Source organism: Pomacea canaliculata, linkage group LG3 (assembly GCF_003073045.1).
Source record: "Pomacea canaliculata isolate SZHN2017 linkage group LG3, ASM307304v1, whole genome shotgun sequence".
NCBI lineage: Eukaryota > Metazoa > Mollusca > Gastropoda > Architaenioglossa > Ampullariidae > Pomacea > Pomacea canaliculata.
In genome coordinates, this window is record NC_037592.1 from 4,500,420 (window position 1) to 4,515,631 (window position 15,212).

Sequence of the window (15,212 nt, forward strand, 5' to 3'; positions counted from 1 at the left end):
GCTAAAAATGTCTTTCCTGATATAATTATGCAGTCAGCCCCTGCAGCCTCCAGCAACAAGAAGAAGGAGGAAGAGGATGTTGGCCCTCCCATGACGCTTGCTGTTTCCAAAGAACAGAGAGTGAAGGATGAGAAGGCCATGAAGGTTTGTCATAGTCGAATGCTCGTGTTGGTTATGGGAAACCAACTGCAGTTCTCGATTGATCCCTTTAAAATTAATTTTATTCACTCTATTGAAATAGCAAGCTTGGCAGCTTCACAAATTTGTTTTGATGGCTCCAATTGTAATTTCACCCAAAAAAGGAACAATTTACACAATAGCAATAAAATTGATTTATATAGTTCTTTCCCCTACCATCAAAGGCTGGCCTAAAGTTCTTTACAAAAAAAAAAATTAAAGCACATAGACACAATAGAATCTGTTCTCGAAACAAAGAGTTCATTGCACACATGGTTAGTGTAGCTACTCATGTTCAGATATATTAGTGGAAGCTGGTCTCTAAGCAAAGAGTTCATTGCATGCCTGTAGCTACTCAAGAAGCTGAATGTCATCAGCTCAGATGAGGTCTGCAGCCTTGCATTTGCATGGAATCTTTAAAAGGTAGCTGACAGTTAACTCACAATCTTTGGTGCAGACCTAACTTTTACTGACAAATATCTAAAATCTAATGGCAAGATGGTGCAGATGTGGCAGTAGAAACAAAATGGTGAATGTAGTAAATGGTGTAAGAGATGAACATTAGACAAACCATGATGCAGATCAACGGGCAAAGACAAAAAAGCAAGTCACCCTCTAGCCAGTTAGGTGAAGGAACACCACTCTTGTCTGATCTATATATAATGGTGATGGTTTACTACTTTGCAGGTTCTGAAGTGGAACTTTGTTGAACTGCGAGCAGAATTTGTGGACCAGCTGAAGAGTCAGATGGAGAAGAATTTTAGTCCTAGTCTTATGGGACAGCTGTTTCATTCAGACTTCAAATTCCACATTAAAGCCATTGAGCAGCTTATAGCTGTAAGCAGGCCTTTTTATTTTTTAAAGAGTACCTGTTGTCTTTACTCTTTATTGTCGCTTTTTCAAAAGAATTATCAGTAAAGGATATTGTTTGATAAGAGAATTCAGTATTTATTTAAATATCAGTATTAGTTGGGTCTTTGTCCTTGAGCATTGCCTCAACTAAGCGTATGCAATGTGCTGCCATCCCACACAGTTTAGACATTTTGTTATGACCTTTTTTTTTCAGTCTTATTCTAAATCACCTTTTGTTGTCATTGTAGCCAGTCACATTGTCCTGAATACTTATGTCAGTTTTATTTACCTTCACAGTGTCTTGACAGTCTTGAAAATGAGACGGTTGGCAACGTTGACCTGATTCTCAAGTGGTGTACTATTCGCTTTTATGATACAAATCCATCAATGATCAACAAAGCCATGGATTATCTCCAGCAACTCTTCTTGCACTTGGCTGACCTTGACTACCACCTAAGTGACCTCGAGGCATCCTCTTTTATTCCCTACCTGGTTCTAAAGGTAAAAGGCAGCGTTGTCTGTTTCGCCTGATTAATTGCAGTTCATATTCTCATTGTAGCAAGTAGTGTGTCTTTGCATGTACACATGTGTGATGTGTGACTGTAATATTTCATTGTGAGATGCATTGAGATTGCTTTCATGTCAAGTGCTCTATGCAAATGAACTTATTGTTATTGTTATGATAACAAAGCCAACAGTCATAATAAACCAGGCCATGTGCATGGGAAGTTTTTTTTTTATTGTCAGCACAGAGAGCAAATCGTACACTTTATAAATCTTCATTATTCAATCTGTCAGTGTGTGCATGCCTTGAGTGCATCAAACTGAAGGCCAAGACCAGCTTTAGCTCATTCCATTTGGACGAAAAACAGTGTGATTCCTCATATAGAACCAGAGTGATGGCATGAAGTACAATTATCATAACTTCTTGTCATTTGGTTTGATATTTGTAGATATGGATTGCCTCTCTCTATATATATTAACCGTGGCTGGCTATTTGTTCCAGGTTGGAGATGCTAAAGACAATGTCCGAAAAGATGTGCGCAACATCTTTAAGCTCATTTGCAAAGTGTACCCAGCCAGCAAGATGTTTACTTATCTTCTAGATGGCCTTAAGTGTAAAGTTGCCAAGCAACGTGCAGGTATGATATATGTACACATTAATAATAAATCTTATGTTGTGCCAGGTTTTAACCAGAAGCTATTGTGCACAACAGACATACACATCATGGACATGTATCTTTGCTGCTGCCTGTTGGCTAAGACCAGCTCTTAGCATCTTGCAAAGTTGTAGGCTGTCAAGTCTCAGTGAACCGTTTACCAGTTTAACCACAACAAAATTCTTACGGTCAATAGATTTGCAATAAATTTGTTATTTACATTTTATTTCTTTCATTTTTAAAAAAAAAAGTCTTTGACCTTCACTTCCCATGACTTGAAGCCAATAAACTGAAAACACAACAGACTGTAAAGTTTTAGCTTTTGTACCTCTGTCAACACAGGAGTTTGCATTGTCTGCTCTTGTTCTTGATTTTAAGAGTTAAACCAGAAGTGAATTTTATTCTAAAAGTTAACGTGGAAAATTTGTCTGCAAATTTTGGAACAGTTGTAAACATATTTTCCACGTTAACTTTTGTTGTTGATTTTTTTTTTTAAAGTTCCATGCATCTGCTTACCTTTAAACGCACAGGCAGGAAATCCCAGCAATGTTCTTTTTAATTTGTTTTGTAGAGTGCTTGGAAGAGCTTGCATGCTTGGTAGAGATCTATGGAGTTAACATTTGCCAACCATCACCAGCACAAGCTCTGAAAGTGATTGCTGCTCAGATTGGTGATCGGGACACAGGTGTTAGAAATGCAGCCCTCAATACCATAGTGTCAGCCTACATGATCCTTGGGGATGGGGTCTACAAATTCATAGGAAATGTAAGTTCTAGTCATCCTTTTGGCCATTGTCTGCAGTCAGTGCATCATGTCATTTCAAGAAAGTCAGATGTGGACATGATCCCGTTGTATCTTTAGTTACATCTTGAGATACTGTAATGATATTGTAATGCAAATCCCTTCAATTATGTTCTGAGAATCTGTTGTTATGTAGATCCCTTTGATCACATCCTGAGATACTTCTGGGTTCACAGTCTCTTAATCTGAAAATACATTGCATGCATCTCCATTTCTTAGCTTTGGTAATCAGGCATAGAACTGTTTCTCTGCCCTTCTGAATTTTTTTTTTAATTTGAACAAGTCATGAAAACGTCTACTGTAATAATTTCTTTTGCACAGATGGTATGCTCAAAAGGCTTAATGAAACTAATTGGCACAAATTTAAAATCGTATAGAATTCTAGATAAGTACTCGATGATTAATTTCCACTGGACAGCTGAAAGAAAAGGAACAAAGTCTTCTGGATGAACGGATCAAACGCAGCATGAAGAGCAAACCAGTCAAACCCATTGTGGAGGAGAGGCCACGTACTGCACCAGCTCCACCCCCTAGCAAGCCAGTCACACAGTGAGTAGCATCAAATCAAATCAAACTTGATTGTCTGTCCGAGAAAGTCCAAGACAGAAATTTTTCTTTTGCCCCCAAGCCCAACCGCATATGCAAACCTAACATGAGCATAAACATAATACGAGCATAACAAATACAATATGAGCATGTCAAACATAACATGAGCATAACAAAAGTATGAGCATAACACAATATAATTGCCAGACGTACCCATACGAGACATTCAACACACATGCACCCCTACGCTTTCTCTCACATATGAAACCTCTACACCTTCTCTCACATACATTCCATTATCCCTTCTCTCTCTCTCCCCTCCTTTTAGTCTTCATGCTTGTCAGTGTTGTGGGAAATTCCGCTGTCTCTACATATACTATCAAAATGATCTTGGAAACAAGAAAATTTCCTGCCAGGTGCATTTGCAGGTGTAAGTAAGCTACAGGCATTGTTTTTGCCATTATTATTTTTGTTTTCTGTAAAGATGAATGAGTAGTGATGCAACAGTTACTGTAACTACTACAACCGAATAATGGTTATTTTCTTTTAAATCACTTCCTAGGAGTTCAGAACTTCTAGTTAGCTTGTGAAATTTGCTTCTTTGAAGGAATTAATGTTGTCATCTTCCACCTTTCCCCTTATGTCTGTGAATTTTAGGCACAAAATTAACACATAATAGTTAATTACTCTATTTGTGAATGGTAGAATATTTAGCATTTCCACCTTATCTTAGGCAGACATTTGCTAACTGTGCAATCATATGCCAATTTCAAAGATTTTTATGTGCCATTCAGACAAACCATCCCAAGACCAGCATCAACCATCCCAAAGTCATCCTCCTCAAATTCAATCCGCAAGGAGTTTGCGCTGGATGTAGACACAGAGCCTATTTCAGATAATCTGGGAATGCCACAGTTAATACAGCATGACTTAGATCACCTGTACGAGCCTATTAAACTGCCAAAAATCAGGTATTGTGCTTCATGAAGTAAACACAAATTTGTTAAAGCCAGTCTCACCATTTGAAGTCTTTCCACTTTTTTTTTTGACTGGCATTTTTTGTAATTATTCTTCTCTATGATTTTGGAGTTTTTTAAAATCTCTTTTGCCATTTTACATTGTTTTATCCTACTGGTTTGCTGTTCGTTAAACTTACAGTCATCCTTTGTCAAAATTATATGTAATGAGGGATAATGAAACTTCTTAATGCCATTGCTGGTTGAGATCTCTACTTTTTTTTTACCCTTAATACATAAAACCGCTCTTTATCAATGACTGGCAGAGCCCGACCTCCTTCTCCGCTGATGAAACATTTGTCATCTTCAGAAGCCACAACAGCTATTGGCTATGTAATCTCTCAGGTTACAAGCCCAGACATTACAACTAGCATCCAGGCCTTGGCACAGGTGAGCCTTTTTAAAAAGTATTATTTATAGATTTAGCTGCTTTGAGTATTTTTATTTTGGTTAGAATTTATAATAAGTGCATTTTTTCCTACACAGCCTAGTCAACATAGCATGATCATCACCGTAGTCAAGGATGCTAGATACCCAAGAAAGAACAACTCTGACCCTGTAAATCAGAGTGACACCCTTGGTCGGCTTGTCTCCTGACCCCTTAATATAGCTTCCATCTAGTGTAAGCAGTGTTCTTCACTTGAAAATCTTTGCTTAACCAATAAAGACAAAGATTGACCATGTCCAAGGCATCATAAAAAAAGTCAAGCAGGCTACAACTTAGACTTTGCCAACTAGGCCAAGCAGTTTTAGTGTTGGCCACTTGTGTTTGAGAGGCATCAATGTTGCTTTTTGCTTGTCATCACTTGTCATGTTGCCTTAATTCCTGAAAAAACGAGCAAGAAGCTGTAGAAAGTCAAATTAATTCTGATGATTTATTAATGATGTTCTTCAAGCAAATTCTAGATGACAAAAGTGTAAATTTATTTTCATTTAAATACATATGACCAGCAGAGAAAACCAAAGACCACCATATCAGTCACAGAGTTCAGTTGCAACTGCTACTCAGATTATGAATTTAGTGAAAACATTTATCAAACAATTCTGTACCATTATATCTATCCAGAGTATTTGATAGATAAATTCAGCAGTTGAACTAAATCATGATTTCTGTCAAGTTTACCTTAGATGGGAGAAAATTATTGGAAGGGGATACTTCTAGTGAAATACCGGCTGGTAAAATGATTTGTGTCATTCTTCATGAATACGACCCTAGATATAACTGTCAACAGTGTAATAACAGGAACAAATGGCAGCAGTATTAGACATTTAGGGTGTGTAGTATAACAGGAACAAATGTTTTTGGCAGAGTTAGATTGAGTGAATGTGATAACAGAAAGAAACTGCAGGATTGCTAGATACTCAGGAGGTGTGTGTGTGAGATAGCAGTAATAAATATCAGCAGTCCAAGATACCTATGGTGTTTGTAATCACAGATTGACGAGGTTCTGAAGGAGGAGGAGCGGGCAGAGGTGCTGGCAGGTCACCTGGACAAGCTTTTGCTGATGCTGAGCATGCAGTTCCGCATGGCACACTCCACTTTCATGGGCGACCCTGAAACCCCTCGTGATGAGGTGGTCAGGCTATATCGGTGTCTTCTCAGCACGGTGCTGCAGGTAATCACCTGAAAGAATTTAGGCATTTGATAACTGTCATTCTTAGTAGTGTTTATAGTTGGATGTCCACACTTATGTATGTACAGGCAACAAAAGGCTTTAAACAGTGCCATAAAGTTTTCTTTTTTATCTTTATTTAGGAGTTTTTTTCCAATTTGATATGAGCTTTAAATATTTTAATGGATCATAGTTGACAGGGCTCTTCCATGGCAAAGAGAAACATAAGTTTTTTGTAATTTGTTATTGTGAATAAACTTAAAGTTAGGAAATCTGTAATTTTTGTAAATTAGCATTTTTTTTTTAAAGAAAGTTTGAGTGCCAATTCATAACATTAAAGCTTAGATAATCTCATTCTCAAAACATCTAATATGTCTCTCATGGCTTTGTATCTTGCTGGTCTGTGGTAACATTTCACTCATAGCTTTGTAACTTGCTGGTCTCTCTCATCATAGATATTCCAGCTGAGTAATCTTGGCTCCAAGGCATCTAAAGATGTTCTTCGTGATTTGATGACAAGCCTCATCACTGTTCTTCTTGACAACCGCCTGATGGAGCTTGAGGATGGACCGTTGGTGGTTCGTTCTGTAAACATCACTGTGGTCAGAATTGTTGAGAGGGCAGACAGCACAAGTATCATGGGGTGAGAGCATTGTGCCAAGCTCATATCTTGCTGAGAAAACATGCATTTCTTCTTCATACTGTACCAGATGACATGACTGTATGGAGCCACCTCAATTCCAGCTGAACTCCCAATTGGTCAGACCTGACCAATGAACAGGGAGAACAAAATCAACCAACCCTTCAGAGAAGAAATATAATTTTTGATGGTAAAATTCCTTTCAAGTACTTACCAGATGACATGACCCTTTAGTTCCCTCCCACCTCCTAGTTTCTTCCCAACCAGGTGATAGACTGGAGAGTGCATGGACTGGTAAGGGCAGGATGTGGGAGTAAATTTGTTGGTTGATTTTGTGTTCTCCCTGTCTATTGGTCATATCTAACCAGTTGGGAGTTAACAGCTGGAATTAAGGCCATGTCATGTCATCTGGTAAGCACTCGAAGAAAGGAATTTTACCATCAAAAAATGGTATTTTACTTCCAACAGAACTACGTGCTTTGTAAATAGTTCTTTGCCATCACAGACAATATTTTTCGCCCACAGATATAGCATACTCAAAAACTGATATGATTAATAATGATTGAGATGCTCATCTTGAAATATTTTGAGTAACTTTGCCAGCATAATCTGGTTTAATGTTAAAATTATAAGACGAAGGATAAAGGAGCTTGAAATGTTGATTGGCATAAAGGGGATAAAACTGCATACATCAGTAGATACAGAGGTCAACTGCATATGGAATGCTTAGCATTTACCATCAAATGCTTCAATGTCTATTGCAGGGCTCTGATCAGATTATTACAAGATTGTGTTGGGAGTGAGACATGTTCAGCTAAATTCCTGGAAATCGTCATGAAGGTGTGTAAAGTTTAAACAATAGGGCTGACTTCAAATTATTATTTAGGACAGGAAAGAACGCTGGCCCACTACTTTAAATTATTCTATAGGACTGGAAAGAAGCAAAGAAAGGAAGAGTTTAGTCAATGGTTTGTAGGAGGATGAGGACTAGCTGTCTTCCTCTCTTCCCCATATCAATATGGCATTTTCACTTTTTTGTCAGCTTACATTCTTCATTTTCTTGTTGTAATTAAATTAAAATGTTTGACTAAATAGTATGGATTAAAAATAGTGATAATGAAGCAAAACATTGAGAATCAAAGAGGGAAAACTGTGTTAAATCGGTTTATAACCTTGTACTGTTTGCCACTGTCAGTGTTTGTGGAAGATGGTGAGAATGTTACCTAACATCACCAATGAGCTCAACATTGACCGCATCTTACTGGATGCCCATAACTTCATGCGAGCTTTTCCATCGCATACTTGGAAGGAACGGCGCAATGATCATCCACTGCGGACCATAAAGACAGTCCTGCATTCTTTAGCTAAACAGAAGGGTAACAAGGTATTGAAAACAAAATTTACAAATGGCTAGGAATTTATTCATGTAATTTACCTTGATAGCAATATTTTTGAAAGATTTGTCCGAAGGTGGCTAGTCTGGATTGCTTATATTTTGTCTGTCTTGGGTTGCGAGAGAGAGCCACGCAGCTTTTGTTTGTCAGTTGCCTAATCGTGTGTTTTATTATTGTTAAGATACTCAGCCATACAGGTCTCATTGACTCAGGCGAGAACTCTGAAGTAGAGGCATACCTGCACAAAGTTCTGAAAGATGGAGTTGCTGGAAATAATGCTCGTAATGAGGAGGTCACTGCAGATAGTTCCAGGGTAATAACAAGATTACTTGCTCTTTGGTTTGTTAATAAGGGGACAAGTTTGTGTAGAAATGATACATTGTTGGTCTGTTTTGGAAATTTGTATTGCAGATAATTGTGACTCAGATATCACAAATGTGAAACTAGCCCTAGTGTGCATTAGTTCAAGGTGTGCGTAATTGTGATTAGTTGTCAGATGTTGAATATGGCTGTTTTACAGGGATCATCTTCAAAGTCCAAGCGTCTGTCAAAGAGCACACATGACATGCTGGCAGAGATTTTCAAGAAGATTGGCTCAAAAGAAAACACAAAAGAGGTGAGCATGGGGGGAGCGCTGCATATTTGCTTGCTGTACAGGGAGGAGTTGCGGCCTTATGCTTCACTGGGGGTGAATAGAAAGAAGTACAGGGAGAGAGAAAGTTTGCATGTAAAAGTTGTGGATGATGAGTGAATTAGACCCAGCCGGTAATTATCTGCTGCATCATGTGCCACTAGCCATATTCTGTTGAACACGTCAAACTTTTTTCCCCTTTTCTCTTGCTTTCTGCTTTTAAACTGTTCAGTAGACAAGGAGAATTTATTGGAGCTTGATGCATAAAAAAAAATCAGTCAACTTAAAACTTTCCCCCTCTCAAGAAGTCTTTCTCTCTCTGGCTATCTTTTTTCTGTAGAAACTTATCTATCCCTCTTCATACTGTCTATCCGATGTATGTCTTCCTTATATCTCTTGCTTTCTGTTTAATGGTGAATCATACTGTTTGTGAGTAGAGCTCCTACATTTGTTGTTCTCATTGTTAAAAGGAATTGCTGGTTACAGGGTCTGAATGATTTGTATGACTTCAAGAAGAAGTATCCTGATGCTGATTTGGAACCCTTCCTTAAGAAATCCTCACAGTTCTTTCAGAACTACATCGAACGTGGGCTTAAAAACATCGAACAGGAGCGTGAAGGAAAGAAACCGGAAGCTTTTGGTGGGTTGATTTTTTGGATGTTTTTGTTTGGTTTTTGAGTCAGCAGTACCACTGATCACAGAACTACAACTATAAATCCTGCATCTGTCCATTTCAAAAATTGAAAACTTCCTTAACATTTTAAAATTTCTCTTTCCACTAAAATTGTTTTCCTCTGAATGCTTCATTATCTTTGTTATTAAAAATTTTAGGTGGCATATTTTCACATACAGAAAGCTCCTTTGAACATAAAAACGTTCATTGTGTTATCCTTGTTTTTATAGATTTAGTCGCTTTTTTACCCCATAGATGTTTCAAGCAGAAATTATCCTCCTTTTGTTTACCTGTGAAAACAGATGTGATATCTGTTGTCAAACCTCTGTCGGAAACTGCATCCAATGGAGAGATGATAGGAGCAGACTACTACATGCAGCGGCTCAGTGCCATACGAGCCCGCTGTGGCCTAGACGCCATTGAGGTAGGTCTTATGGCAATCTTGAAGGTTTGTCAGAAAAATTCATTTGAGAAGCAGCTTCCACCTGAGTTCAGAAAGATCTCTATCATCCTCTCATTCTGTTTTATGTGTGAGTGGGGAAACATGCATGCTTACATATCCATGCTTGTGCACACACACACAGAGATAAATTCATGTTAAATAGAAAGAACTCCCCCTCCCCCTGCCACTTGCATGCAGTGTGATAAATGTTTGCCATAACAGCAGAGGTAGGAGTTTGCATTTGGTATTTTTATCAACAACAGTAATGGGGTTTTGTTACAGAATCGGGCAGAAAAGTCAAGTCCAGTCTCAAAGTCTTCCCATTCATCGTCGGAACAGGATCTTGAAAATATTGCAAGCACATCAGAATCTGAGGTAAGCTGGCAGCAGTAAAAGTTGAATGCTGTAACCTGCTTTATCACAATGCAGATGAAATGAAGCACTCTTGGTGTGGTAGAAAGCATTTTGATATTGTCTGGGTTTTTGAAGCTTTTCAGTTACAATGTCCAGTAGGAACAAGTTCAGGAAGGCAGGAACAGTGGTATAAAACGTGCATCAGACAACATAATATACAGATGTTTGTAGGAACAAAAAGAAATAAATCTGTTTATTTGTATAGTGCCTTTTCTCATCACTCAAGTGACTCAAAGCAATTTACAGTAACATCCACACATTGACAAAGGTGCACCAGCACCTACCTTAAAGGCTGAACTTTCATCTGGCAGGAAAAAATGATTCCATCTGGCAGAGGGAGAATAGGGTACTTGTTGGGCCACATGGAATGACCACTAGTGTTGCTAGCACTGCATGTGCTCCTTACCTCCCTTCCTTGGGTCAAACCATTTCTTACCACCACAAGCTAAAAGTTTGGCCTTTAAACAAGCATCAAGTACACCTTACAATCAATCACACTGAAACATGCACTCACTTGCAACGTCCATGGCATTTTAATTAACAAGGCCTTTGTTTTAAAAGAAAACCCACTTCAGTGATGAAGTCATGTAGTTTAAAGTTGTTTTTTTGTTTTTTTGGTTTGGCTGATGTTACATCAGAATGATGTGTAAATTATGTCAGAATTGCTGTATGAAGAGTTTGTTTTTCTTTTCTTCTTTAAACCTCCAGCCGGAGATTCGAATTCCCAACAGTACATTGCAAACCACTGCATCTTCCACGTCACAAGGTTCATCAGTGGACATCACAGAACTGAAAATGCGCTTGGAGCGGATAAAAAAAATGGCAACCACTTGATAGGAATAACAACTGCACCAGTCTTAGCTAGCATTCCTGTTGTTTACTCGGTTTGAGGATGTCTGAACAATTTTTTTTTTCTTCCTCTGCAGGCTTTTTTTCACTAAGCTTGCATCTGTACACCTAGTATTTCTTGTGACACTAGAATATATGTACAGTAATTTATTTTGGGTTTTTATCATTATTTTTTTTGTGTGAGCATGCCTGTTGCCCACTCCACAGATATGATTGGTTTTTATTAATTACTGGAACAAATGGTGTAAACAAGGGAGGAAACAGGATATGTTTGGCATGCTTTCTGATCTTCAGGGATTTGCATACTTTGATGTAGAATTGTGTACGTGCAGCTTTATTGATAGCTCTTGCCATGGTTAATTAGTGAACCTATTTCATGCAGAGACATGAGACAGAAGCAGTCGAGTTTTAATCTGCATGTAGACGCTACCAGCTTTTATTTTTTTGTACAGGAAGAGGTGCATTTTGGTAGCCATAGGTTTGTGTGCTACAATACTGTTGATATGTCATGTTTTGATAATCAACTAGTGTGTGTAAGCTTGTCTGAAAGTACTGTGGTGCATCTCAACATGCAGTGAGTTGGTGGATGTAGATGCTCGGGAAGCATTTTACCTTGAAACATTTCACGAAATAAACCAGCAAAACGTTTGCTTGCTTTCTCACTCTTTCTGTACCCCTTGTCTAATCTCCAGGATGTTTTCCTCCTCATCTAAGGATGGAATTGATGCTGAACTGAAAAGAACAATGGATACAAAGATAATTTGTGGATCCAGTGGTGTGGAAGCAAATCTTTGCATTGTAACCATCTCATCACCATACACATATTGCATACAATTTATCTTTGAGAGCCCTAACAAAAATAATTGTTGCTGAGCTTGCAGAAATTTTCGTTATTGCTTAATGATTTATATATTTACAGCAATGTGCTGAGTAAAAGTGATGGGTCATGCATGCATAGATTCCCCCAGGAATGTTGCCTTTTGTGTAAGTTGCTCTCCTTTGTCAGCACAGCCATTTACCAGGCATATATTTTCTTGGTGCTACCCTTAATCTCATTCTCTTAATTGCAGTTCTTGGATAAGGGTTTTTGTTTTTGTTTTTGTTTTATTTCACTAGAAACTAGACTAGAGGGTGCTACAAAGTAGACTGTGGTTCCCAAGAAATAATATTTTATACTTTTTAGATGTGTTGTTACCTTATTACATCATGAAACTGTAATGTGTTGTACTGTTGGTACCTTCTTGTGGAGGTGTCAGTATAAGTTTGCAACACTGTGATCTGCATTTTGTTCCAAAAGTTCATTGAAGGTAATGTTGATACCACAGCTTGCAAACTGCAGATGTCTCCCTCTGTTGAATGGTAAGTGCCATAAAAATAGCATGTTGATGTGCTTACAAGATCTGGTTCTTTTCAATTTTTCTTTTAAGAAAAACAATAATTCCTGTGTTCAGACTTCAGACAGCATGTACACTACAGATCTGGTGCCATGTGATGTTCATGTGCTTGTGCTTAGGTGCCTTTCTAAACAGAAACCAGGACTCATCTAGCTTTTACCTTGAGAAAATGACCTGATATTCTAATGATGTTGTTCATATGTGCATCTGTTTTCCTCCCTCCAAACCATTTGTTGATCTATTTTGACTTCTGTTGACTGAGCATAATACCTACAAAGCATTTGGAAGTTTTGTCTATATTAAGTAATGTGAATGGTATACTCTACTAGAACTTAAAAAGAAATAGAAATTGCTGCACCTGTATCAATGGGCTGAAAAGCAAGTTGAATTTCTGGAGATTGTACAATGTGCAATACAGTTTGCTAAATGTCCTGCACCTACCTACACTGGTTGTTTTAACTTTTTAAACTAATTAGTGTCCATTGTGCATGGTCTTCTCTACGTGTCTACTTATCTCCTCTTGCTCATCTGATCTGCCCGTGCTCACCTGCAAGGTAAAACCTTGAATACCTATTTGAAATTGTGGATGCCGTTTGTATTGAAGGCTCTTCAGTTCTTTTCACAGAGCACACCAGAGCTAAGTTGAAATTGCTTTAGTGAAAGAACAAAGTTTTGAGACCCATTTAACTCTTTACAGTTTTTTTATTCATCCATCAAAGATGTTTTTTCGAGTAAACTGTAAAGAGTTGAGAGAAGGGCACTTTCTGACACAATGTTCCTGTTGCACAGCAGATTGCTTCAGTCTCACTTGTATGTTTAGCATTTGAAGAGAATTGTCTGATTAGCTTTGTAAAGTGCCTATACCCTGTGTTAATATATAGTGTTTATGGAAGCTTGCCATGTAAGTGACTGGATTTATTGTTTGCATTAAAGGTCTGCAATGCTTCCCCTCCATCCCCGAAGGGAAAGGTTAGCTATTTGTGAATAAAATCATGTAGGTAAAGAACAGAAGGATGTGAACTTAAAAGGTTTTTTCCTGGGGGTGGGGGTAGAATTCTCTCAAACGGTGCAGGAAAAAAACCTTTGGGTTTTTTTTTCTGCCCTAGCCAGAACACAATTTTCACACACTCCTTTCTCTCTGTCTATGCATCCACACATCATCATTAGCAGCCACGTAACTCAAAGCAGTCTTGTTTAACAGGATGTGTAAACAGGGTTGTTTGATTTGCTTTTTGTTAAGCTTTAATTTTGCTGTCACTGATTACTTCACTTTTTTGTGCATACATAAAATTTGAGCACAGATGGTAAACATTTGCCTGTATATACGAATGTACATAGGGTCATACCTATGGCCCCGCCTCAGCCTGTCCTAGTCTTACCTTATTGGCTGAGTGCTTACCTCCTTGATAGTAAAAATCGAAATCCTTAGATCTTTTTTTCAGTATGTTATGTTTTTAGCAGTTGCTTATCCCCACGCATTGTCTGTGATCTGTTGTGCACTGTATGTGCTATAAAGATGTAACCAACATCAACTTTATGCTGATGGTACAGCTCATCATGCATGTGCTAAAAGATTGGAGGGAAGGAGTTAATTTGCATATGGTGGGTTCCATGCAGCATGATGCTTTTAAACAAGTGCTTCCGCTGGTGCATGCACTTCCATGCATATAAATTATAAAGATGCATTCTTCTCTGGAGAAAATGGAAAATGTCCAGTTTCTTGTATTAGTGCTTGTGGTAGTAGTTGCCCATGTGATTCAAACCCAGTGCATGATAAATGCTCCTACATTTTTGACTGCGTGCATGTCTGTCAGGATAAATTTTTACATTGCTGCTGGAGCCATACACCACTTATTGGGTATTTGCACATTGTCTTGCTCTGAAAAGGTTCCTTTGTAAAATCTTTCTGAAAGCTTAATTATCTGACCCTAAGATGGGAAATTTATTTTATGTGCTGCAGAGAGCACACTTATTTACGTTTTTATTTAAGCATTTAGACTGCTTCAGCCGACAGTCATCAGGTGGTTGTGAGCATAAAGTTTAAGTTTGCTGTATCTCGTCCATGCAAAAGCAAGTACCAGAAAAGTAGTGCGCATTGACTGGGCACTGGTCTGGGTGGTGTGTGCTGATAGGCAGGCAACATCCATGAGTGGGAGTAAGCACAGTATTGGCATGGTGAGAGATGATTATTGGAGCTAAAAGTTAAATTGACCATTCAGTTTGGGTGGCTTGAGGAGGCCCAGCAATCATGAGGTGGTGGTGAGAAGGTCAAAGTTCATGTTTCTCAGCATGATCATGTTGGCAGTGTGTGTATAGTACTGGAAAATGCATTGATTTTTTTTTTTATCATTTGTAATTTGCATCATGAGAGTGAAAAAACATGGCTTAACGCATTATTACCAATTAAAAAAAAAGGCAAGACATTTGGTTCCATGTTTGTTTTTTGGTGTTTTTGATAGCTGAAATTATCAACCATCTGCTTTGTATAATTATTTACTTTGGTGCAGGTACGAAACAAGAACGTTCTAACCAGAATTATTTGTAGGACTGGCAAAGCTTGATAATTCAACTATTTGGGGGGGAAAATGGACTGAAAATCCGAGAGCTGCT

General features: G+C 38.2%; 1 protein-coding gene across 2 annotated transcripts in view; it reads left to right on the forward strand.

The window, feature by feature from the left end:
• LOC112559971 (cytoskeleton-associated protein 5-like) overlaps positions 1 to 15,028 on the forward strand; it is a 32,835-nt gene extending 17,807 nt beyond the window's left edge. For both annotated transcript variants that reach the window (XM_025231495.1, XM_025231494.1), the window contains 18 exons: positions 34 to 144; positions 865 to 1,014; positions 1,327 to 1,530; positions 2,036 to 2,171; positions 2,761 to 2,954; positions 3,409 to 3,539; positions 4,331 to 4,507; positions 4,819 to 4,942; positions 5,989 to 6,168; positions 6,621 to 6,808; positions 7,570 to 7,645; positions 8,001 to 8,189; positions 8,381 to 8,512; positions 8,720 to 8,815; positions 9,317 to 9,470; positions 9,806 to 9,927; positions 10,228 to 10,320; positions 11,068 to 15,028. In XM_025231495.1, the coding sequence (XP_025087280.1) occupies positions 34 to 144; positions 865 to 1,014; positions 1,327 to 1,530; positions 2,036 to 2,171; positions 2,761 to 2,954; positions 3,409 to 3,539; positions 4,331 to 4,507; positions 4,819 to 4,942; positions 5,989 to 6,168; positions 6,621 to 6,808; positions 7,570 to 7,645; positions 8,001 to 8,189; positions 8,381 to 8,512; positions 8,720 to 8,815; positions 9,317 to 9,470; positions 9,806 to 9,927; positions 10,228 to 10,320; positions 11,068 to 11,193 (2,583 nt within the window). In that variant the 3' untranslated portion in view covers positions 11,194 to 15,028. The remainder of the gene's footprint in view (positions 1 to 33; positions 145 to 864; positions 1,015 to 1,326; positions 1,531 to 2,035; positions 2,172 to 2,760; positions 2,955 to 3,408; positions 3,540 to 4,330; positions 4,508 to 4,818; positions 4,943 to 5,988; positions 6,169 to 6,620; positions 6,809 to 7,569; positions 7,646 to 8,000; positions 8,190 to 8,380; positions 8,513 to 8,719; positions 8,816 to 9,316; positions 9,471 to 9,805; positions 9,928 to 10,227; positions 10,321 to 11,067) is intronic.
• The last annotated feature ends 184 nt before the right edge of the window (positions 15,029 to 15,212 follow it).